Source organism: Tiliqua scincoides, chromosome 6, assembly GCF_035046505.1.
Source record: "Tiliqua scincoides isolate rTilSci1 chromosome 6, rTilSci1.hap2, whole genome shotgun sequence".
NCBI classification, from domain to species: Eukaryota; Metazoa; Chordata; class Lepidosauria; order Squamata; family Scincidae; genus Tiliqua; species Tiliqua scincoides.
Window position 1 is genome coordinate 80,159,662 of NC_089826.1, and position 26,378 is coordinate 80,186,039.

Sequence of the window (26,378 nt, forward strand, 5' to 3'; positions counted from 1 at the left end):
CTCTTTTGGGAGAGCAAGCATGTACACTTGAATTCATGCAAGTATTTAGAGACTGTTTTTCAACAAGTATTCAGAAAGTGGCTTGAATAACAAAATAGGTTTCTTGTACCATATAACTCGGCCTAGAGGGAGAAAAAGACACCAGGGATATACTAACGCACAGCCACTGGAAAACGTAATGGGCAGAGATGAATAGAGGCATTTACTGTCCTGTCAGCCTCCTTATCCATGGGTTCCAAACCTGCAGTGGAGGCCAGACATGAATTCTCCGATGGTGTCAGGGAGGCTTTCAGAGGCTTGCAGCATGCGGCCTCTCCAGACCTCAGAAAGCCCTCCAGAAGTGTTTAAAGAGCAGTTCCAGTTTTCACGGAAAACCAGAAGTGCTCTTTAAATGCCTCTAGGAGGGGCTTGTGGATGCAGTGCACAGCCTCTGTAGGCCTTAGAAAGGCCCTGGACATGAGTGGGATGAGGTTACAGTTGCTCTAGGAGGCCGTGTGTGTTGCAACTTGTGAATTTCATTTTCAAACGTTTAAGTATCCATGGGGGGGGGAACAGATCCCCTACAGCAGGGATGCTCAATAGGTCGATCACGATCAGCTGGTTGATTGCGAGGCAAAATGAGTCGATCACAGGCTTCTCTCCTGTCCACACATTCCTGGGAGTGAGCCCCGTTGACTCTACTGGGGCTGACTCATGAGTAGATCTGGAGAGGAGCCGCTGGCAGGCTTCTCTCCCGCCCACGCATCCCTGGGAGTGAGCCCCGTTGACTCTACTGGGGCTGACTTACCTTTCCCATTTTTGCACTGGTATGTATGGAGATCTGCCCCCCCCCCCAACTTCCATCTGTTGGTTCTGTGTGCAAGGGGTTTTGCACTGGTCTTGCTGTGATGTCTATATAGAGATCTTCCCTCCCCCACACCTTTCCCCTGTTTTTGCACTGGTCTGTATAGAGATCTGCTCCCCCCCCCCCCTTGTATTGGAATAGAGGAAGATCTGGTGAGGAGGTAGATGTGGTGTCAGCAGTGGCCCCTTTAAGGGTAAGGCCTGGGCATCCAGCAGAGTGTGCTGCACAGCTGCAGCCACTTGAAGGCAATAGGGCCCTCAGGGATATAAGAGCACCTGAGGCAGGAAGGGCTCCACTTATTTATGTGAGTCAGCCTTTTCCTACATGAAGATCATTAAGTTCCACCGTGACTGATGAACATTTGGAAGTGTGCTTGAGGCTGGCTGTCAGCAGCTACTGTCCGGACTATGCATCCTTGGTTGATTCACTTCAGTGCAAGCCATCAAAGTAAACTCAAGTAATTACAAAAATGTTTATAGTTAATTATGTTGTGTTGTGCAATATTGGCTCATGCGGTTATGCAAGGTACATCAACATACATTGTACACATAAATGTTATATGTTATGATGGTGTGAACATTGTAAAAAAACTCTGGTAGATCTCCGGGCCTTGCTGGGTTTCAAAGTAGCTCTCAAGCCAAAAAAGTGTGAGCACCCCTGCCCTACAGACACCAAGACATGACTAATCTGTAAATGTGCCACTACCTAATTGGCAAGAGATTATTTGACTGAAATGCACATATTTACTTCCAGGTTTCATAAATATATCAAATGGTAGAATTAATGTACCAAGTTATACCTACTCTTAATGGTATTAAAGTTTAGATTAGAATATTAACAGATTTCAGATTTTTTTCCTTAAAGCTTTAGTACTTCAAGAAATTTTCTGTCTCTATCCAGCACTTTCAAGGGTAGTGGTTCCAGGGTTGAACATCTTGAGGAATGCCATTGCCGTGTCTGCTGTACAGGCTGCTGTGTGTTGGTAGAAGTTGACCAGAACATCAAATACATCTGGGTTCAGATCTGAACCAGTTGTTGAACTGTCACTGGTTATTGATATTGAGTCATTGAGCATTTCCCTTTTATTCAGTAAGGAGCAGCTATCATTGCTCTCAGTTTTGATAATCTTACCTTCCTCATCATGCAGCTGCCAGCAAGGATATATCACCTTGCCGTGTCCCTTTAGTATATGGATTTGTGGTGTAGGCATGTTCAGCTAGGTCTTCATGACATCTTCCAATTTGTTTTCATGGAGATGCTCTTCAGTGTCTCTGTGGTGAAGAGCAGTTAGCTTTTCAACTCTTCCTGACTTATTAGGATGTTCGTTGAGTCAGGTTGTGGTAGTTCCATAATAGCCTCATTTCACCTGTTTCATTTTGGTGAACTTTCAGATCTTTGAAGCATGTCTTTCTTTTCTTATTCTCTGGTGCTCCCATTATTCCAAAGACTTTGACTTTCAAAACCTTAACCTTGGTGATACTGTGTGGTGCTAAGGATTGCTACTGGTCCTTCCACAGACTGTCCAAGAATAGTCTTGAGTGTTACTAGTTCACTTGAAAATGCTCCACTTGATCTGACACCATTTTCAAACACTAATTTCCTTCTGTTAGGGTTGTCTCATGCTCTTCGGATGGTTGACACTGACAAGTTGAAATGTTTTTTAAATTCTTGTTGGTCAACTGGAATTTTTCTAACAGTGCTTTATTGTGATGTCTCCAGGACTTCATTTTTAGTCCAGTTACTTGCTTTTTCTCTTTAGAATCTGGAGAGTGGGACAAGTCAACAATTAGATTTTAAAAAAGACGGGGATTAAGAACAAAGGTAGCATAGTACAGTGGTGCCTCGCATAACGAAATTAATTCATTCCGCGAGTCCTTTCGTTATGCGAGTTTCTCGTTTTGCAAAGCGCGTTTTCCCATAGGAATGCATTGAAATTTAATTAATGCGTTCCTATGGGCAAAAAAGTCAGAACAAAGTCAAATTTGGTTTACAAAGTGTTTATTAAGTGCTCTTTAAAGACATACCGTATTTTTCGCTCCATGTAAAGTGAACAGCAGTCAACAGTGGCATTAAGAACCATTATCACTGTCATTAACAAATGGAGAGACTTAAAGGTTTGAGTACTCTAGTTTTCTGGAAACCCCAAGAACTCATCATCGCTAGAGTCAGAATTTATGAAGCTCATTTGCTCACAATCACTGACATCACTTTCTTCGCTGTCTTCCTCCCCCTTCCTTAGGGTGAATGGGATCATAAACTGACATGAAGATCCCCCGCTCCCTAGGGTGAATGTGAGCATAAACTGACATGAAGATTCCCTGCTCCCTAGGGTGGGCGGGATCATAAACTGACATGAAGATCCCCTGCTCCCTAGGGTGGACAGGATCATAAACTGACATGAAGATCCCCCGCTCCCTAGGGTGAATGTGAGCATAAACTGGCATGAAGATCCCCCCCTTAAAACAAAACAAAACAAAAAAAATTCGTCTTGCGAAGCACGGGTCATAAAAATTTGTTGTGCGAGTTACCAAACTTCGCAAAACGCTTTCGTTCTGAGAGTTTTTCGGTGCGCGAGGCATTCGTTATGCGAGGTACCACTGTACCTCTTATCTGATTTCAGCAAGCTTCTGTGCCTTTGAGCTATCCTCTTCTATGAAGGTTCTTCAACTGTTCCCATCTAGTAGGCTTCCTGCCCTTGTCCATCGAAACTGAAGCTTGTACTCCCATTAAGAGTGTACTGTAGTTTTATCTGTATTGCATGGTGAGGCTGAAGAAATAATGGTGGATGTATTGTCTGTGTTCTCCCCCTACAAGTGGAACCCTAGTTTAGTTTTTGAGAACAAACCAACTTGTGATTTCCCCCCATCCCCATGACTAAACATCATGTTTCTCCTTTTGTTGCAGATCTTATCTATATCTTAACCCAGGGGTGCTCACACTTTTTTGGCTCGAGAGCTACTTTGAAACCCAGCAAGGCCCGGAGATCTACCAGGGGGGAAGGAAGCGTCTGACAGACACCCCCTTTAATGTATGGAGCCCCTGCTGGAGTCTAGTCAGTTTCGTTAGTTTTGTTGCTGCATGCCTGAAGAGCAGCTAAAGTGTCATTTTCAGTGTCAGTTTAGTGTCAGCTAAATATGTCAGTTTCCTCTAGTCACTAGACGAAACTGACATATTAACAGTTTGGAGAGACAGGGCTCCGCGATCTACTCATTTTGCCTCGCGATCTACTGGTAGATCGCGATCCACCTATTGAGCACCCCTGTCTTAACCCAAGACACAAAGCACCTGCCTTGTTTCTACAGTCTTTCTAGAAGAGTTAACACATAATACTGCTTTATGGGTAGGGTTTTTGTGGTATAGTCAGGTTGCTTCTGGAGTTTATTCATTGTTGTGGTAGATGGAGTTGCTGAAGATATCCAGTATCTTCTCTGTTACATATAATCATTTTTAATTTGTAATTCAAGGAATATTGCAATTCTTGGCTTTAAGTCTTTATTCTACGAGTAGATAGAATGGAGGTTTATTCTTGGATCCCAGCATCCTCTGGGAGGAATCTCAGGAGCGCTAGGATTTTTGATTCATCAGTAGCATCCTTGCAGGAACTAAATTCTAGTGCTTCATCTTTAGGGTTCATTGCTATTAGCCACAGGACTTCTGTGGATATCTGATATTAGGAAGTTGTCTCAGAACTGTGCACTTGGCTTTTACAGGCATCATTGGACTGGCTTGCTACAGCTGTGTACTCCTTTTATTAATTAGGTTTGGGCTCAACAGTCCATGTTGGCATTAATAACTAAATATTTCTTCTGCGATATGTCAGGAAGCGTCTTCACCACCGCATTTTTGTTTGATGGTGATATCCTCCAACTGTGCTTTCTTCCGCCCTACCTATGTAGAATTTAGGCAGTTAAATGTATGTTTTTGACTTTGTGCATGAAGATTTCAGATTTGATCTGAAACTCCTGCTTAGGATGGATATCTCCACAACTGTTCAATCCTTAATTTTTGGGAAATTTGTGTGCTGATTGACTTCTCTTGTTCTTGAGGAAGTATTTTTACTAATTTGGTGGTTTCCAAACTTTTTAGCACCAGGACCTACTTTTAAAATGACACTCTATTGGAACCCACTTAGTTTCACAAAACTTTTTTTAAAAGCATCTTACCAACTGCTCAAGCAACTATCTTTTTTGTTATGCTGGTGAGGGCCCACCTTTTGGAGTGTTTGAGGTCCATGTTTGTGGGCTCAGGACCATTCTGGTGATCTTGCATTCTCCTTTGTCTTGCATTTGATAGGAGCTGAGGCATGTTGGTCTATTCACGAGTAAACCCATGCATGTGGCTCAGTTTTGCTTTCCATAGGGCTCAGTACATTTTCCTTGTTGGCTTGGGGGGAGTGAACTTCCTCTAGTGTTTTTTGGGGCCTGCATTGATTGGATCGGATTCTGATGGTGTTGCATTCCTCTTGGCCTACCCTTTACTGTGGGCTGAGGCATGTTTGCATACTTGTGGGTAAAAGTGCATGTGCCGCTCAGTTTCACTTTCTCTGGTAAAGGTAGAGGGTGTTGGAAATGTCTACACGTCACTAGAAGGCAGGGTCATTCAGGTTGCATGGTCTCCCTTGTGTGAGGGCTTTGGAACCCCAGACTGGCCCTGCCTTGCTGGCATAATGGTTATTAGGTGGGTAGCTCCCTCATTTCTGAAGTAAAAAGTTTAAGTTTTGAGGGAGTTTTTAGCGCTACTGCTCTTAACTAATACAGGAAGGTCTCCTTCCCCTTTTCTTGCCTTTTAAAGTGAGCCCTTCATGGGACAGGAGGGGGACTGTCTGTGGCTCCCTTAGAGGGACTGCTGAGATGTTTGGGGCCCATTTTTTCACATCTTTGTTCGATGGGGCGGTGCTGCTAGTCAAGGCCCCTGGTCCTGAGTCTGTCCATCAGCAGCAGAGGCATTAGCAGCACAGGGCTTGGAGAGCTTCTTGTCTTGTTTTTGTGTCAGATGCTGGAGCCTGGAAGGGCAAAGGGATTTTATCATGTTGCATTTGCAGCGGTGATTAATGCAGAGCTGGCAGGCTGCCCACACAGAGTTTAGACAGAGCACTGGGGGTCTGGCAGGGGAGATACTTCAGCGCCTACCCTCCCCTCCACTCCCTAGCTGCGTTTTTTGCTTCTTGGTTTCCCTCAAGGACTCAGTACATTTTCCTTGTTGACTTCATGATCCACCAACAGTCAGGTTGGTAAACACTACAGTAATTCATACTTTGCATGTTCCACAAGCTTTCCATGTGGTGATGTGTTCTTTATCACTCTGTGCAGTCTCCACCTTCTCAAGCTCGGTTTTCGTAATGTCAGTGTTATGATCTGAGCTGTGAACTCACTTCAGATTTTTCAGGCAGAGATAGCTATATTGGGCTTTTACTTTTGTCAACTGTTTGGTTGCCCATGTTCTAGTTGCAGCTTGTTTGATTTTATATTTTCACAGCTTCTGTCATTATGTTTCTAATCTTAGTCTGCGCTGTTCTTTCTGGATTTTGGAACCAAAAATATGTCCTTAGCAGGTCTCCCCTAGCTGGCTAGTTTTGAAAGAGCTTGCATTGGGTGATGTTCTTCAGAACGTTTTTCTGATGCCTTAACTAGAATCTTATTTTAGCATGCTTGACATAGTAAACTAAAAGCAGATGTCATGTGCATTGTACGTGCTGTATAAATATCACAAACTTTCCGATATCCAGAGTATTCAAGTTGGAAAAACATGCAGTTGATGTAATTTAACATTATGTTAAAACGCTCAACACTTTTTTCTGTAGAAATACATGTAAATTTATGATATAATTCAATAGCATAGACTTCTCTTATATTTTCTTTTTCAGGGGTAAAACCCAAGGAGAGAGAAATTCAAGGCTGTAAACCCTCTTGTCACATTCTGTCCATGTGTATGGTCAGTGCGTAAGGGGCAAGTAGGATCATGACTGCTACCAGCCCTCAGCCTCCATGCATTCATTGAAATTATGCATGTGGAACCCATTTACACATTTTGCTGAACTGAGGAGGAAGCTGTCACAATTCCACTACTTCTTTGTGTGGATGGAATATGAGATGTCTATTGTCTGAGAAAATTGATCAGTCTTAAAACTGTCTAACATGAGTGGCATACTGTATTCATCATTTATGCTGCTAACTTCCTTCTGTGGAATGGTGCATTTTTGAAGTGCGAACCTCTTCATGTAAAAATGTAGATATTGAACTTCTCAGTTCTGAAAATCTTGCAGTCACATTACTGATCGTGTGGATATCCTGTATCTGTTAAGAGGCTGATGTCAGTGAACCTGTACTTGCTCTTCTCTTGGTGCTTGTTGTAATCACAGAAGTTTTAAGATTATGACAATGTGTCATTGGAATTAAATGCTGTAGTAATGTCATACAAACTATCTACTCTGCAGTGATATAACATCTAAAGCGGGAGTAGGCAACTAACAGGTATGCGTGAGCTATTTACAAAATGACTAACTGCTGAAGATCTACTATGATGTATGAAGTAGTACTCTGTACTCTGCGTGCTCTCAGAGGTAAATTCATTTTATTACTGCTTCACACGTGCTTGCCATCCAAAATGTGTCCCTAATAAAGCCCTGGTTTACAACAGCCCTGGTTTGCTAAAACAGAACCAAGAATACTGTAGTGATGAAGTTGCACATACAGCACTGGTAAAAGCAAAACATTTTTCTATTTCACCTCAGGATCTTCTCAGGAAAACACAATTAGCCCAAGAGCAACACAGAACAACTTGTCCCTATTCCTAGATTGTAACACACACGCACACACTCGGCCCGAAGCAGCAGAAGTAAATTAACACAGAATAGGGATCTTGAGCCAATAGGGAGGATGTTTCTGGATTGCAGCAGACACAAGCACCCACAGAAGCCTGCCACAACTATATATGCTACCTAGGGAGGGAGAAGCAAGCACAAGTTCCTCCTCTCCACCCAAATGACTAGCTGCTGGCTAGTCAGCTCTGTAGGGAGGTAGCCACAGCCCTTTGTTGCCACAAGCTACCACAAACAGGCATGTGAGTTACCTACTTAGCCTACTTATGATCAAGAGGAACATCTTGAAGTAAATTAGCATAGTTTGAGATTATTTAATTGGCATGTGTGTTTTTTATATATAGCTATTGCTAAAAGATCAAGAGTTTCAGACTTTAAACTTTACCTCTGATATTCATGAACTTCAGCAAACTGAAGGCATCACTGAGATGGAAACCTGGAAACAAATTTTCTGCTCTCACATCTTTAATTTTGTGTGTTTCTGGTCATTGACCAGTCTCTCTTGCATTATGCAGAAGAACTACTTTCATATTTAATTTTTGTGTTTGGGTCTCGGGGAAACAAGAAAACAGCTGTACGTTTTGTGTAGTATTTAATATTCAGAAAAGACCTTTGGACAATTTGTAGGTGGGGGGGATGTCACCATGGTGGCATCTTCATTCCCACCCTGGACAGATTTTCGGCATAGAGTTGGTATATGACATACTCTGGATATTAACGAAACAGCTTCTGCCAGTAGGATTGTTAACAGTCTACTGTAGTGTAAATCAAATTAAAATAAAGAGGGGAGAGCAATACAACATTAGAAGCAAGATCTAAAAGCAAGGAAGGCAGCTGCAGACACTGGGAGGCCTGAAATTCTAGGATGGGTAACTGATGAAGTGCTTCCCACCCACCCCTCCCCAGTGGTTCTTTCTGCTGTAGTAGTTTCCATTTTCTTTGTCATAACTGTTCTGCTCCATTTCCACCTCTCAAAAAAGTATGATAGCTTCTGGGATGGCTTTGAAGAAAACTGAAGGCAACTGAACTGTTCAAATAACTATTTTCTCTAACTTACGGGAAGGAAAGTTTGTTAAAAAGAAATAAAGTTTTAAGGACAGTTTGTGTTTTAAAACTTCAGTGGTAAATTCAGTCAATGTAGTAAAATACTTGTATGATGACAAATTCTTCTGTGATATTCAGTCTTGTCTTGCATTTAAATAAGAAGCGTATGCACAGTTGTACAAAACTATTGTGCCAAGAACTGGATGCACCAGTCTGTTTAAACATTATACTTTTGCATAATTCTGTATTTACTCTTGCATAAATTGTTTTGATTTTACTTGTTCTGATCTTAAAACATCACATTGTCCTAAAGATACTCTTACAAAAGTGCTAGCAGCTTATGAAAATGAGCATTATGCTCTAATCCAGGGGTGGCCAAACCCCAGCCTGAGGGCCACTTGTGGCCCTCAGGAAGCCCCTAGTCTCCAGTGAGCCTCTGACCCTCTGGAGACTTGCTGGAGCCCATGCTGGCCCAACGCAACTGCTTTCAGCATGAGGACAACTGTTCGACCTCTCTCCTGAGCTGTGGGATGAAGGCTCCTTCCACTACTTGATGTTTCATGTCTGTGATGTAGCTGTGGCAGTGAAGGAAAGGCTGACCTTGCTTTGTGCAAGGCCTTTTATAGGTGTTGAGCTACTGCAAGACTTTCCTTCATTCATTAATGTTCTGTCTCTAATAAATTCATTTATGCAAATTTATTCAAATTTTAAATGTAAATTCTTTTTTCCCCCAGCCCCTGACACAGTGATGTGGCCTTCCTGCCAAAATGTTTGGACACCCCTGCTCTAATCAAAGTACAATATGGGGTGAAGTTGGTCACTTGTGAATTTTACTCATGGGGTAGGGGCAGAATAGCCACCTAACTCCTGTTATCTGTGACTCTTTTCTCACTCTCTACGAATAGTGTACTGGTGCTGCATCAAACTGGTTTTGGCCCCTGGAGAATCGTTGGACACATACGTGTCTGCTTCTAGACTTGCCCCACCAGCTGAACCTTCACAACCCTGCTGCTGATCAGAGGCCCGAGAGGTCTCTGGAAGGCTCCCTGAGGGCTACTTGGGCTGGGGCAAGCCAAGGGAAGGAGCCAAGAGATTATGAAGAATGACCCTTGTTCTTGAACCAACAACCTTCAATGAGTTGAGGGTTAAGCAGCACTGAGAAATTGCTATAACCACAACCTTCAGTGCATTGAGGTATATCCAGCACAGGGGAGGAAGTATCAGATGCTGGAGATGTTGGTGAGCCCTTGCCCTCTCCTAGCCCCATAGACTTCATGTTAAAATTCAGGACTAAATGACCTATTAGGCCCCTTCCAATTCTATGATAAAGTTCATGGAGTATATGGTGAAGTGGGTCCCATGGAACTTAACCCCCTTTCCTCCCCATAGGCTCAATGATTTGGTATCTGTTAATTCAGCATCCACTAGGTTCTCAGGAACCCAACCCTAGTGGATGACAAGAACTGACTTTTTGCTGGTGCAGCATTTATGATTTTGAAGCTGCACTCCTGTATATGAAGTGAGTCTCAGTGTGTTCATTGGCTCTTACTCTAATCAGGGTGTTGTGGGAGTAAAGTTTTACAATCTACTTTCTACCTTGCTTTCTTTCCCTGCTGGGCACCCAAAGCAGCTTTGGGTTCTTTAATTCTTCTCTTTTACTCCCTAGAAGAGAGGAATGGTTCCTAGATACCTCAATGAGACCCCAGCCAAAAAGGAATCGGAAACCCAGAATTTATTAAGATCCATTAACTATTAGACTAACAAGAGGGCTTCTACACAGCTCGCTAAATGGGCTACGGTCCCAGGAGGCTCCCCAGCCTGCAGGACTCCACCTAAGGCAGCAACCTTTTGTGAATTTGCTGATAAAGCTACAAAGAAAAGATAATACTCTAATGCAATCTAACTCTTTAGTTTAGCTTCTCCCATTTACTCACAATGCCAGAGTAAAGCTAACTTTTCCTTAGGTCTCATTCACCAGGAAAGCAACAAAGTTCCCCTCTCTAAAGGTTTTATCCTCTTCATTTAATGAACCCAACCATTCTCATCTGAATATTTTATACCCAAGGAGCCCCAACTACTCTAATACCAGTGCAAGAACAAGTAAAACTCCACGTGAAAGTTTTTCATGACAATAGTTTCATGACGTGCACACTTAGATAGCAGATTGATTCCATAATTCAGGCAAGTGCAGGACTCTGGAAACCCAAGTGGTCAGCTTTGCTTTAGGGATTTGGAGAAGGCTTCCTTAAGCTTTCTGTCTTCCATCATCTTCAGTGGTTATCAGCTGCAATTCCCCTCCTGATCTTCATGTCTCTTCACCCTGGCAACACTAAATCCTGAATCCTGTTGAATCCTGACAACAAGCACAGCAAACCAACCTCAATTCTTGGGTAACTATTTGCCCCTCTATACATCTGGGTCATAAAAAGTACTCAAAACTGCTGACCGTTGTTCATGAGCCTAGAATATGTAAACTCAGACTCGGAACCTTCATTGGCATATTAAAGTGTGTGTGTGCGCGTGTGTGAGTGGGGTCCACAGAGGACAACAAATTTCTCAATTGGATGGCACCTGAGCAGACAGCCTATTTATTAAAAAAAAGAAAGATGTTGTTTTCGCAAGGACTGATATAATGAACAGTGTAGGACCATGTCCGTGAGGAACCCATTACAGAAGTAGATATTCTTATCTACCTAGTAAGTATAGTTACATCTGATACATCTTGCAGCCTGGAAAGAATTAGAAGTGGTTTAGCAACAGTTACATATGCAAATTTAACAAATTTAGTGTGACAAATCTCAAGAAGCACAAAAATTATTTTTTTATTAATATTTTTTATTAATTTATTAAATAATTATTTAATACAATAAGTATTAAAAACTTAATACTACAGGTGGGGCTTCCGTATCGACAGGGGATCTGTTCTTAGTCATCGTCCCCCCAACAGAGACCAAATTTCCTGGATACTCAGATCTGTGATCTTCACCGCATTAAACCCTAAAGCTGTGCTCCAGTCCCCTCCAGAGGGCTTTCTGAAGTCCTCCCAGGCCTTAGAATACTTTAAAGGCAAAAAAGCCACTTCCAGTTTCCCTCTGAAAACTGGAAATGACACTTTTTTTTGCCTTCAGGCTATTTTGAAGCCTGGAGAGGCAGCAGATGGATGGGGACCGGAGGCTCAGGTAGAGCTGAGTCTGGCTCAGTTTGGGTCAGTGCTGGAAAGTGCTGACATAAAGGGTTAGGATTGCACCCTTAATGGTATTCTGTTAACTTGAAGAAAAAAACTCTCTGTGTCACGGGAATCCCGCCACTCCTGTTACTGTTCAGAGCAATAAAGCAAATTAGTATGTAGTATCATCCTTTCTAAAATTGAACTAGGCTGGTTGAGTGCCCTTCATTTTGGAAGTAAAATGTTCTACTAAAGTAAGGTATTGATTTGTACACACTTGGTAAGCTCGTGTAGATACTTGGAAGTATGTATGTAGGCAAGTTTAATAGTATTTTGAAAAAAAGAAGCTTTTAGGACCTACAGAATGTTGAGGGAATAAAGATATGAAAATACTGGAGCAGTTCATCTCATTGTTAGGAGCAAGAATATCTGGATTCACAGGACAGGAACGTCTGTATTTGCTCCCTGTGTTGTAGGGGAGCAGATACGCTGCAGTCCACTCATAGGTAGAGGTATTTGAAAATGGTATTGTTTACTTAGAAGTAATCACATTGTGTTCAGTAAGTATTAGGTTGTAATCCTATCTTACTCACTGGAAACAAACACCTCTACTCCTAGCTCTAGTAAAATTCATTGTTCATTCAAATTTCATTCTCTTCATTGTTTGCTATGGGCAGCTATCACTTTTGCTGGTTTGGAGGGGGAAAAGGTGGCTGGGTTTGGAAGTTAGACTGAATTTGATCTAGGGAATATTGACTATATCAGTTTTAAAATAGAGAGAAAAACCAAAAAATGTTGGCTAACACCAAATCTGTGATTTCCATGTCTCTTTGCTCATGGAACAAAGCACGCAGGCATCATGCCCTGCTTCTCTCTAGAATATGCTGTACATCTCAGGAACGTGCTTCTATCCAGGTTGGAGCTGGAGAAGGGAGCAGGGATCATCCCCACAGTTACATTTTGCAGAAACAATCCCTACACACATACTAGCTCTCAGCTAGAGAAGAGTGCTGGGCTTCTTTTGCTGCTGTTCACTCAAGATGCTTGGTGCACCTTGGAAGAGTAGCAGCAAAACTGCATTACCCCATCAGAGAACGCAGCAGTAATAAAACATGCCCAGCTGTCTTCCCAACCTTGAGTTAGGGAGGATGTGGGGATTGTCCCCACAGTTGTGCTTCATATTTTAGAGCAGCCATTTTCAACCACTGTGCCGTGGCACACTGGTGTGCTGCGAGTGGTCCACAGGTGTGCCACAGGAATTTGGTGGAAGGTCATTTATTAATAGGGCCAGTGGGAGTTGTGAGCCCCCACTGGCAGCATGGTGTGCCTTGTCAATTGTCAAAAACCTGGTGGTGTGCCTTGACCATTTTAGTGCCTTGTCAGGGTGCTGTGAGATGAAAAAGGTTGAAAATCACTGTTTTAGAGGCACTGTGTACCTCTGAAGTACTTGTAGTTGTGAACAAACAGTCATCTTCTCCATTTTCCCAAGGTTGGGAAGAAATTTAGAGCTCATTGCATTTGGCATAAGGTCGTGCACTCACCATGACAAGTGTGTGGACTTGTTGATCCCTCTACAAAACCTGCAATATGCCAATAAAGACTGAATTAGGACTGGCAGCTAGAACAAAAACCTTAACTCTTTAGCACTCTATACTGAGGTGAGTAGGTTTTCCTTCTTCCTGAAATCACTTCCTGTTTTCACTACTACCCCCTATTCTAGGTTTGCTGATTGGAGCACTCCTTTTGGGAGTTGATAAAACAGCATTTTTTTTGCAGATCCCCCACTTGTTTCTGTATTAAAGGCTAGTTCCTGACATTCCATTCCAGTATAGCATGACTAAGAACCAAACCCAGGTGTAAACAGTGCAGATGAAGTTGATGAGAACAATATCTTTATAGACACTTTGAAAGTTGTTTGGCTAAAAAACTGAATGTGCATTTTGGAAATAATATATGGATAGGAGGAGACAGCAGTCTCAATTTGTGGCATCTCACAGAGCAGGGGGCAAGTTTAGCCTACCACATTAGATCCAGAATTCATTTTATTTTCTGCTATATAATGAGTGACTGCCATATACCTGATTAAAGAAAAAGTAAAAGATGACACTTGGGTACATAATAATTGCTGCAGATGATTACATAGATGCAAACTAAGTGGTCAGTCATACTGATTTGTTAAACACCAAGCACATAGATGGCATTCTTAAAAAACAGAGAATAGATCCCTATTTTTAAGGGGCTTTTGGTGAATAACCTGTGTATTTCATTATTTTTTTTCCTCATTTTTGGACATCTTTAGCCTTCCAGAAGATTATCCTGGAATGTTCCTCTAGGGTTCTTTGTTTTGTTTGTTTGGGGTTCTTTGCATTTGTAAAAAGTGACACTTGTCAAATGTGGATTGTGTTTTTTCTTTATCTAAAATGAACTGAGACAATAGCTCCTAGCCAGTGCTCTTGCTGAAATTTTCATGTGTCCATCAACTCGATGGCAAAGCTCGCCTGCCTAGAAAAAGGAGTGGTATGGAGTAGCCAGGAAGTTTCTGGTAATCCATTTGGGAAACCTTATGACTTCATTAAGCTAGGTTTTTTAAGATCAAGCACAAGGATGATTGTGTGTGCTCCATGAATTCTGTGCTCTCTTACACACATGAATTGTGTGTGCTCCATGAAGTACCAAGTACCACTTGGTACTACTTCCCTGGGTCAGATGCAAGTTCAAAGTTCACATGCATCACATCATGTAGGCAGCTTACATGCCAAGGTTGTGTACAAATTGGCCTTTTGTTTCTTTATACTGAATTTCTTGTGTCTCTGTTGCCGTGGTCTGTGAGGGAGAGAGCAGTCCAGTTCCCCAGCCTTTAGCTCTGCTTATTTGTATTTCAGCACTAGAGATGAAAGACTGTTGCACTGGATGATGGGGAGACAACTTTCCTCCCATGGCTCTTCTCCTACAACTCCTTTTCCAGAAGCTGCCAGCTGGAGCGAGGGATGGGGCCAGTCTTGGAAGTACTAATTTATTTACTATAATTGTTCATGAATTGCAGCCATCATAAATTGATCAGAAGTCTTTAAGGTGCTACTTGTGTTTGCAACAACAGACTGAGGCCCCGATCCTGAACCTGGTGTGCTGGCTCACCACTGGCACGCAGGGTTGCAAACGTACTGTAAGGCATGCCTGTGACACTTACTACCTGGCCAGCGCAGGTACTGGCTCAGCATGAGCAAGCACTGAGCCATCACTGGGTGGAGGACAGAGCTGTGGGCAAGCGGGGCGGCAGATAGACATGGGGATATGAGAGAGGTATTCTGGGGCAGGGGAGGGCGTGGAGAAGGTATGGTGGAGGACGGAGGGGGTGGAGATGGTGGCAGGCCCAGCAGTCATATCCTGACCCCCCTCTGGGCCTGCAGGCGCAGATCCAAGGAGACACATTGGAGCCTCCTGAATATTACACAGGGTAAGGGAGCATAAGCTCCCTTACTCCAAGTAGCCCTGGCAGTGCTTCCCAGCCCCTTGAGATCCCAAGGTAGCCATTTCAGCACCACAGCAGTCCTGGACACTGGGAAGTTCAGGATTGGGTTGTAATATAGCCAGCTCTCTGGAACCTCCTAAATTGAATGATGCTCCTGCAAACTTCACAGTGCCAAAAATGTACTTTGGTTACATTGTATTAAAAATTTAATGACTTAAAGCTTGTTGTGTTTGCTGTAATTTCTAGTTCTGTGCTTAATTTGTCTGAACAATAACCTTCTGGAGACTGGTAAACTGGGATTTTTTTTTTTAATCAGTAAGCTGGTTTATTAACAATAAATTAGTGATAAAGAAAATAAAAGCAGTGTTGTTTAGTTAGGAAAATGACAAAGTATGAAAATTTCCAAATTGTCATCAGATAAAGCTACAGCTTCATTGTTCTTGGAATTGCAAAAGTATCTGACAGGAATTTATGTTTTTAATTGTATAGTAAAATTGCTGGTCTAGTGCTAAAACTTGGTATAAAAAATAGCAACTTGGCAGCTTCTTAAAGTTGTGATTTTATGATGAGCTGGTTGAGTATTTCATTAATATTTACCTTGCGAAGTAATATTTTTAAAAGGTTTGTTGTAAATATATTTAACAAATAAGCAAAATAGAAATTGATGGTATGGATCATAATTTTAGACTACAGGCGTCTGCCACTTACAAACGGTTTGCTTAATGACAGACCGCATATATGACGGTGGTCAAAGCACAAGATGCTCTTAATGAGGCAATCAGGTCTTCCATAACCTGCAACAGAGTTTCTGTTTACACAACAGAGGCTATCTCCAGTAGCCTGTTCAACCAGCGAGTGTCTGACAGGGAGTGTCTGTTTACACAACAAAGGCACAACAAAGGCAATAGACTGAACTGAATGTTCACCTAATGACCTAATCGCATAACAACAGGGATAGGAGAATGTATCCCGTTGTCAAATGGCACACACCTATATTTGAGGCTTAAAGTGAGCACTAGTTTCAAGGTGGTACATTCCCTTTTTCCTGTTTCAATATGCTGTATGGATTTGCATACCCCAGGGGTGTCCAAATCCCAACCCTGGGGCCACTTGCGGCCCTCAAGGACTCCCAGTCTGGCCCTCAGGGAGCTCCCAGTCTCCAATGAGCTTCTGGCCTTCAGGAGACTTGCTGGAGCCTGCACTGGCCTGATGCAACTGCTCTCAGCTGATGGCCAACTCTTCGACGTCTCACATGAGCTGTGGGATGAGGGCTACCTCCACTGCTTGCTGTTTCACATCTGTGATGCAGCAATGGCAGCAAAGGAAAGACTGGCCTTGCTTTGTGTAAGGTCTTTTATAGGCCTTCAGCTATTGCAAGACCTTCATTCATTCATATAAGTTCCATCTCTAATATATTCATTTATGTAAATTTATTCAATTTTGAAATGTAAATTAATTCTTTTTTCCCCAGTCCCTGATACAGTGTCTGAGAGATGATGTGGTCCTCCTGCCAAAAAGTGTGGACACCCCTGGCATACCTTAACAGCAGCAATTTATAATCTCTTCTTTTTCTTCCTCTTGTCATTAATTTTCCACTGTTTTGTTTCCCCTTTTTGTATGATTCTATTGATCCTACACTGAGATCTGATTTCCAACTAATCTTCCTTTGTTGTTGTTAAAGTACAACTGAGAAATTGTAAGAACTAATGAGAGACAAAAAAGGCTTAAGCGTAGATTTAAATAAAATCTAGTAACAAACAAAATGTGTTACTGTGTTATAAATGTTATGAAATTTGTTATGAAATCTGTGTTAGCATATCTGGCAAATCATTTTTGAAGATCACGGCTAAGCAGTTTGATAGTTTAAAATTTGTTTACAGAAGGAATAGTTTTTGACCCCTTCCTTTCCAGCCCCCCTTAATTAGTGGAGACACTAAGGCTTTTCTGTTGTTCATTTAACCTCTGAGATTTATTGGCACTTTAAGGGCGCAATCCAAACCTACGCTGGAGCAGGCAAGCCAGGAGACGCAAGCGCGTCGTCACAAGCGGCAGCGAGGAAGCCACCATGGAGGCTTCTGCCTGCCTATGTGTGTCGGTGCACCTACATGCGCCAATGCGGCTTCCTCCCATGGAGGCGCATACATACTTTACAGTGCGTTTAGGATTTCGCCCTAAGTCTAATTACCCTGTTGGAATGTACTTACTGCACAAGTGTATGTACACCTACATACGTTCAATGGGACCTATTCCCAGGAAAGTTTGTATAGGATTGCACATTAGAAGCTGATTTGAGCCAGATAGCAATTATCTAAAGTCATCTCCTACGATAATGAACTAACCTATAAGTAAGAGATGAACTTTTTTACTGTAAATATAGATGTTCTCATATGGTACATATGTTAAATACTAAGCAGTTTTAGTTGAAGAATTGTAAAATGTTTTTAATTTTTGTTTTTGTTAGGTTTTGAAAGTATTTTAGAAGGGCTTTATGGACCAAGGCTACGAAGAGACCTCAGTTTATTTGAAGGTAAAGAATTGTTGGAAATGTATAAAAATTGACTTTTTAATTATGTGACATTTATAATGCCTGCTGAAAACTAGGAAGGAATTCTGTTGTGTCACTTTATTGTATATTGCAGTGATTCTGAAAGATTTTAGTACTGGGACTCAGTTTATAGAATTGCAGTTTGTCGGGACCCACTGGAAGTGATGTCTTTAAACTGGAAGTGATGTCACTTCCAGCTCAGAAGTCAAAGCAGAATGCAGTTTTGGATCCTTCTCTAACCACACAGTCCTCCCCTCTTTCCAGTATCCCACACTGTTACCCTGCACATGCCTGATCTTGTCTGATCTCGGAAGCTAAGCAGGGTCAGGCCTGGTTAATACTTGGATGGGAGACCGCCTGGGAATACCGGGTGCTGTAGGCTTATACCATAGTCTTTCGAGACTGAAGGTTGCCAACCATTTTACTTCCCCTCCCTATTCAGGGCAAAGCAACATTTCTCTCTCCCACCAAGAGCCCACTCTGCCCAGCAACTCTGTACCCTGTATTTTCAGTGGCAGCTGAGCTAGGTGCTACATGACCTACCTGAAATTGACTCATGACCCACCTTGTGGGTCCCAACCCACGGTTTGAGGAACACCGGTATGTAATATACTGTTTTTAATAAGTTTTCAGTGCAGCCTCCTGTCTTTTCATCTCTACAGATATTTGTCCAAAATGGCAAGCATTTACAGCTATACATCTGAGGGCCCTAAAATCCTAGTTTTACCAAGGCATTTTTTACATTTTTCTAGTGGAGAAATTGGAAACTTTGCAACCTTAATTTTCCTCATTTAATGAGAATGAGTGAAGTGTGTTTAAGGCATTTTTATATATTGTTGTGTCTGTCCTTTATTCCTTCAAAATGTGCCGTAATAACTGTGTAAGACCACCTACAGTATTACATCATTACAATGCCTGTATACTGTAGGCAAATACAACTCTCAAATCCTCTCACTTGCTTAGATTCATCTTCTGCAGTATGTGAAAGAATCTAGGTCTAAGTTTGGAAATACGGAATTGATAAGAAAATACTTATCTTCATTCCACCCCAATTTTTGTGTTTTTTCTGAAACCCCCCCCCCCGCCCCCTGGTTGTTTTTCCTCAGCTTCAACATTTCTGGAAATGTTACGCATCACTTTACAGCAGATCTCTACGCTAGTAGTGAAGCTCTTAACTGAGCATTCTTAGTATTTTCCATATTTGTTATATTGTCATTCCCTCCATTTCTGAAGTCCCAGTCCAGTGCCACTAGTATGGCAGCCAAAATGAGACCACCAATAAAAACATGTTTCAAGGTACTCACTAAACTCAAGAGGTTTTCAGAGATTCAGAACTCTGCAGAAATAATAATAATAATAATAACCAAAGGCTGCAAATATGCACAAACATGATTTTGCTTCCTGTCGGGAGTCTTAGGGTAATATGCAGGATGCATAAGAGCTGCAGCACTGTGCATTAGAACACTCAGAACCTATCTGAAAGGATGAAGAGAGGCCTTTCAGGTTCAGTGTGAGTACAAGAAACCATTTGGACTGCAACGTGTTTGAGGAATATCTGGATGAAGGTGCCCTATGTAGCGCACTTTGAGGGAAGGTCAAGGTATGTGAAGCTCTTCTGCCTGACCACCTATTCTCTGGTACTTTGTGGTGGTAGTGAGCTGTCCAAAATAGGATTGTTGCTGCCAGCAGAAAGGGAAAAAACCCAGAAAGAGCGTACCTTTCCTCACCCACTTCTGGCAGAGGAGGAAGCCCAATTTTTTGGGATTCCCTAGAAAAGGAGAGCAATCTGGGAAGACCACTTACTCCTCTGCATCTGCCTTTGTTCTGTGTAGTGTTAGCCTAAGCAATCTGTTAGGGAGCAAGGGACAGTAATTCTGGTCCGAAAAGAAACTGGTAAGCAACTTGTACAAAGAAGGGTTTTAGAACACAGTGTGGGATGGGAGAAGTTCAAACAGGGAAAAGCAAGCAGTTGAATTTACAGGCAAAATTCAACAGTAAAACCTAAACATAAGTCCTATGTAGAAAAGGTCATTCTTAGCTGTTTTCTTTTAGTCCAGGAAGGTGGGCTAACAGTATCCAGGGTAACAGGTTAACAATGTTCTTTTAGGAACAGCATACGTGCTGATTCAGATTAGCCAAATCCCTTTATGGGATTTTGGAGGGTTTGAGATTTTACCCTTTTGATTAACTAGTTCAAAGGCAGGAACCCGAGGTCATTCCCTTGAGCTTTGCCTTGGCCATGGCCAGGTGGATGGATGACAGATAGACAGATGTAAGCAAAACCCAACATTGTTTTGCTTCAGCCAGGGCCAGACTCTCTGATGTGTCCTGTTCACATCCAATATTAAATCTTTCTGGTGGATGGTGTAGGTTACTCTTGTTGAAATGGTGAAGCTGCCCTGCTGACTCGTATTACAGCAGCACTATAAGGCAGCACCATATTTCTCATACATAGGAGTCTTGTTTTTTTGGTGTCAGGGCTCCTCATTCATTTCAGGGGAGGGGAGAGAGTGAGTACAAACGCTGAACTGACAAGATTGGATGGTGGGCGAGTTGAAGGGAGAGGAGACGGAAAGAGTTAAGACAGGTTGTTCAATGCTGAAAACTCCCTCCAAAGTCCTGCAGCCAAACAGTTTAATCCAGGACATATTTGTATCAATGAATTGTGGCTTGTATTACTCCCAAGAAGTATACTGGTGCTGTCTTTGCTTTATTCCCCAAATTTTCATGGATTATTTTACTGCCCAAGACAATTGTCTTCATTGTGGAAAGTGTAGTTTGCTTATATTTCATTGTGTTTGGACTGAACAGAACCCACAATTCATTCTAACCACTGAACATGACCCTTCCTGAGTAGAGTTAGTTTTATTATTTATTGCTACATTTGACTTTGTCCCTTAATATTTCCAGTGTGACTTAAAAAATATAAAATCAAAATTAAAACTATCATAAAAACATCAGAGAAATTCAAAGTAACACATATTAAAAGGCCTAGGAAATATAAGTCTTTTCCTAGTTCCAAGAAGGCACAGAAGTGGGTGCCTTCCTAAAGAGCGTATTTCATAGGCAGGGTGCCACAACCAAAGAGGTCCTCTCCCCAGTCACCTCACCTGAAACTGTGAGGGCATCTAGGGTAGGACTTCCATAGATGATCTAAGTGCACATGCACATTGTTGTAAGATTAGGTTTCCTTAACATATTCGGGCCCCAAGCAAACAATACCATTAAAAAGTGGAATTGCCTTTTGTAGCATAGTAAGTTATAAGTCACTTTGACATTGCATTTTTTACAATTTAAATTTTCTCCCCAGACTGCGAACCAGAAGAAGTGACTGACTGGTCTATGGATGAAAAATGTTCCTTTTGTAACTTACATAAAGAAGCGGTCAGTGTAAGTATATGTGGTATAATTGTTTAAACAGATGTTTTCTAAAAATTGTTTTTCATTTTCTGATTCAAATTTAAAATCATGAAATATAAAAAGTCTCTAATGAAGAAAAAGTTGAAAATTAGTTTCATGATGGAAATCCTTAGTGATAATTTTTCAAATATTTCAACATTGTAAGCCTTTTAAAAGAACCTTCAACCCCTATTTAGATCTGTGGGTTTTCTTTATACCCTTTAGGATCATACAGCAGTTATTGGTTCTTTGCAGTCAACTCCTACAGAGGAACTATCATCTCAGGGCCAGTCCAACACTGATAAAATTGAATGCCAAGCAGAGAATTATCTAAATGCACTCTTTCGCAAGAAAGGTAATATTATTTTACTTCAGTTATTTGGTAAAATTTTTAAATGTATCATTACTAAAACCATCAATCAAAAATTTCTAGTATTTTTTTCTCCTGATTTGTCTCGATGTAATTTATGATTTCCATATTGTACCCATTTTTGCATTGTGTGGTTATCTGAATCTTTCTACTCTCTTTTTATGCTATTTGTCAGATTTCTGCTCAAGCTTCTAAATTATCTTGATCAGGGTTGCCCATACCCCGGCCCTGGGGCCACCTGCTGCCCTTGAGAACTCCCAATCCAGCCCGCAGGGAGCCCCCAGTTTCCAGTGAGCCTCTGACCCTCCAGAGACTTGCTAGAGCCCACACTGGCCTGACACAACTGCTCTCAGTGTGACGGCCAACTGTTAGACCTCTTGAGTGAGCTGTGGGACTAGGGCTCTCTCCACTGCTTGCTGTTTCACGTTTGTGATGGAGCAGCGGCAGCAAAGGAAAGACTGGCCGTACTTTGTGCAAGGTCTTTTATAGGCCTTGAGCTATTGAAAGACCATTCATTCATTCATATAAGTTCCGTCTCTATTATATTCATTTATGTAAATTTATTCAAATTTGAAATGTAAATTAATTCTTTTTTCCCAACCCCCCAACAGAATGTCAGAGAGATGATGTGGCCCTTCTGCTAAAATGTTTGGACATCCCTGCTCTAGATTATTCTACTATTTGAATATTTTCCCCTAAATGTTTAGTTCTGTTGAATGATAAAACTGGTTAAATGGGGAAATCAATCTAATTAAATTTTTTAAATTGAAATCAATGAATTTTGTAAACTGGAAGATTTGTTTAAATCTAGCAATATTGGTGACTGAAATCTTAACTAGTTCAATACTGTGCAATGATTCTCTTGGAGATTGATTTTATTCTGCAAACTTTTTAACTCGGGGGTGAAAGGAATTGATTGGATTTGAGTCTCTTGGAATACTTAGTTCTACATTCTAATCTCTACCTAGCCAATTCAGTTTGAAAAAAACTTGTGCGCTCTTATAACATTTTATAAGATCTAGGGTCCAATTTTATTCAACTTTCCAGCACTGAGCAGCCATGCCAACCGGGCCCATGCTGTATCCTGCAATGGGGAGGGAGGGCAGTCACAGAGGCATCCTAAGGGTAAGAGAATGTTCCCTTACCTTGAGGCTGCAGTGCAGCTGCATTGATGCTGGAATGTTGGATAGGATTAGACTGCTAGTCATCGTCAGTCTTTAAAGCTGACTTTGTTCATGTGTGGTGAAGACAATATAGAATTCTAAGGTAATATGGTGATCACAATCGTAAATGAGATTACCAGCTCAGTCCTACTGGGCTGCCCTGCTGGTCATAACAAACATTCCACTAGCATAAATTACTTTGCAGCAATCGGAAAATATATTCCAGCAGTGCACGAAGTCACTCATTGCCAGAGCACCAGTGGGAAAGCCTGAGCCTCCTCACACATGCTGGCAGATTGGAGAAGGGTCACTGGGACAGGGCAGGAGAGGTTGGAACAAAGAGGCAATGAGGCGAGGATGACGGATTGGGTCCATGAAGGGGCAGGTTCAGTGGCGGTGGCAGCTACTGAATCCTGATCCACCTTCATGGATCAGTGTGAACTTGCTTCAGTGATATTGCTGGCACAGGTCTAAGTTCACAGGGCTCACAGGGCTTACCCAGGGGAAGGGAACAAATGTTCATTTCCCCCAAGGAGGCTTCCTAAGGCACAAACCCTCTCCCCCCCCCCCGCAAGATTCAGCATGTGCTATGTTGGCATTGTTGCATCACCGCATGGGGGTGGGGTTATGTAGGATTGGACCGTGTGCCTGCTATATGATCCAATTTTGTATCTCAGTAATGAAATGGTTTCTGCAAAGCAGTGCAAGTTCATCATGACTAAAGGAAACAAAAGCAATATGTGAATTGCGAAGTTGGAGTTAGAGGCGATGGTCAAATAGATTTATTATCACCCAGTGTTTTGTCCACTGCTGTGGTGGGCATTTTCAAAGGCTGGAGATACATGCAGTAGCCTTATCAGACTACCAAGTGTAACTATCACCATCCAAGCTTAAAAGTCCTGATAAAAGCCAATGGAATGGTAGCTACTCTCTGATTTGCTGTGTAAAGGTCAGTTGTCAGTAGTCAGTTGCTGGCCTCTGATAAGATTGCTGTCAATCTTCAATGCTCATGTGGTTCTGTTGACGAGGACTGGCATCCAAGGGTTGTTAATGTAGCATCTCTTCTGTTCATATTGTTGTGTATGAAACTCAATGACTTCTTTGTATAAATATGATTAATAATGAGCAGTTGGTGGGTAAAACCTGTTTCTGCTTAAGCTCTACTTTGTGTCCAGTTACTGCTGTGTGTTCTGCATTAGCCGACTTTTCCATTTGTTGTATGCGACGGTGTCTCTCTTTTTAATCCTAGAGTTTATAGAGCGCCACCTCTTAGTGGTGCTCATATACACCTGTCTGCAGCTGCAAGGGACTCAGTAAACCCTTGCCCTAATCTATTTGACTATGACCTGTCAGTCCGGATAGCTCTAATTTTGCACTGGACGCTGACTGAAAGCAGACAGTGTTTACAATATGTGAGTTATTGAATGAAAAAACTAATACAATATCTTAAATCTATAATTAGATATAATAGCATAATGGAAGGTTGAAGACAGTGATAGGGTACTTAGGGCCCAATCCTAACCAATTTTCCAGTGTCAGTGCAGCTCTGCCAATGGGGTGTGCCCTGCAACCTGTGGTGGGGAGCCAGTCACAGAGGCCTCCTCAAAGTATAGGAACATTTGCTCCCTTACCTCAGGTAAGGTGCAGCATTGCAGCTGCACTGGTGCTGGATAGTTGGATAGGATTGGACCTTTAATGAGTATTCTGTCAATAGTCGATGCTATGTACAAGGAGATAGATTTAGGAAAGCTTTCTTGTGTGTAACCTAATTGTAAGAGCCTTTTAGCGATGAAACTGTCTCATGTAGTAGTGATGGGTTGTCTCTTGTTCAAGGTTTTCAAGCAGAGGCTGGGCAGCCATCTCTCATGGATTCTGTAGCAGTTGCCTGCATTGAACAGGGTTGGACTAGGTCAGGGGTGTCAAACGTGTTTCATACAGTGGGCCAAACAGCATTCTTGGCACCTGCTGATGGCTGGAAGTGGCATAATTAAGCAGGTGATGATGAGAAGCATTTGTTCTTACCTAGTAATTCATTAGTTGCATACGACAGAAGAGAAAATATGCAAATCTTGATAATATTTTCAAACTTTGGGAGAGCCCACTTATCAGACGGGCTCCCCGTTCAGCAGTGCCACTCTTGCTGTGGCATCGTTTCGCGTCTGAGTGGTGCTTTATGAAGTGATGCCTAGTCAGGTGGCATTGCTAAAAGGGCAATCCATGCAATTATTAGACTCTCCCAGGACTTGTCACTACTTTTATTCTGTGTTGAATGTCTTATTTAAAAGTTTACCAGTGTGCCAAATTTCAGAACATAAGAAATTGGTATGCTGGATCAGACCCCCTTACCTTTTTATGTAGTCCTCAGACAATAACTAGGAGGTTTCTGGTAAACGAATGCAAGTCCCATTGATTTCAGTTGGTCTGGCATTTAGATTGCTGAGAAACATGCACTAGGTTTTCACCTTTAGTCCAAAACCGCAGGTCTTCCAAAAGCAGTATAAAACCTTTCTGTTTACTGCCTGCTTTCAACACTTTTTTAACTTCCTTTGATTCTTGTTGGTAATTTCAGTATAAGACCGTTGAAGTTATTTCTATAGTTTCATATTTTTTTGGTTGTGCAAAGTGTGTAGAAAAACTTCTGAAATGCAAACGTATCAGCAAAAGACTATTTAGAAGACAGTTTGCCTACCATGCTGCCAGACCTGCAAATGTCAGTTCAGGAAGCCGGCAGAATTTTTGGACTCCAGAACTGAACAAGTAATTCAGGACTCAGAAGCTTGTACATTAAAGAGCTGCTTTTCCTGGTTGCTGCCCAAATAGCACCCTTTTGGTCATCTGTTAGCTGTAGAGACAATAAAAAGGGCTGTTTGTTAATCATGTACACAATTTTCTGGACAGTTGTCTTTCTGCAAAAGAAAAAGAAATTCTAGTTTCAGCAGTGAAATTTTATTTGCCCTTCTCTGATGCAGTGCTCACTTTTTCTTGTAGAAAAAGACGATAGTTTTCTCTTTTGCCTTTTCAAACCTAGGTAGTATACAACTCCATGGTGTGATGCACTTGTGAAAGGAATGGTAAACAGACAAGCAGTTATTTGATAGACAGCTCTCCTCCTGCCCTCACCTCCATACCTCTTCTTTCTGCTGGTACCAGGCTAAGGGCCCAATCCTACTGCTACAAGTCTTGGGCTCAGAGGTACAATTTTTCCGTGACCTGATCCCATGTGTGCTGTAAAGCACTCCATTTTATGTTCTCCCCTCAATACATCTTGCTCAGAAGCCCAGCCTCTTTCTTAATCAATTTCCAGTTCCAGGAGCACACTACACACTACAAACACTCCAAAGTCCCCCAGTCCTGCTTCTGCCTCTGTGTTTCTTCCTGCTGCTAGTGCTAGGCTAACTATTAAGATTGGATATGATCCATGGAACCATGGTATACTTGCATGGCAATTGCGTGGTTAGTTGTGACTTTTTTCCTGCAAGTATTTCCAAAGCTAGGGAGTCAGATAACTTTTCATCTTTTATATATCTTTTAGTTGCTTTTTTACAGGCCCGATTCCTCTAA

At 41.9% G+C, this 26,378-nt stretch overlaps 1 protein-coding gene across 2 annotated transcripts in view; it reads left to right on the forward strand.

Annotated features, from left to right (window-relative positions):
• The window catches only part of LOC136655949 (ligand-dependent nuclear receptor corepressor-like protein), a 48,726-nt gene that overhangs the window by 13,089 nt on the left and 9,259 nt on the right, over positions 1-26,378 (forward strand). For both annotated transcript variants that reach the window (XM_066632704.1, XM_066632705.1), the window contains exons 2-4: positions 17,802-17,867; positions 21,196-21,275; positions 21,510-21,639. In XM_066632704.1, coding sequence (XP_066488801.1) covers positions 17,802-17,867; positions 21,196-21,275; positions 21,510-21,639 — 276 coding nt within the window. The remainder of the gene's footprint in view (positions 1-17,801; positions 17,868-21,195; positions 21,276-21,509; positions 21,640-26,378) is intronic.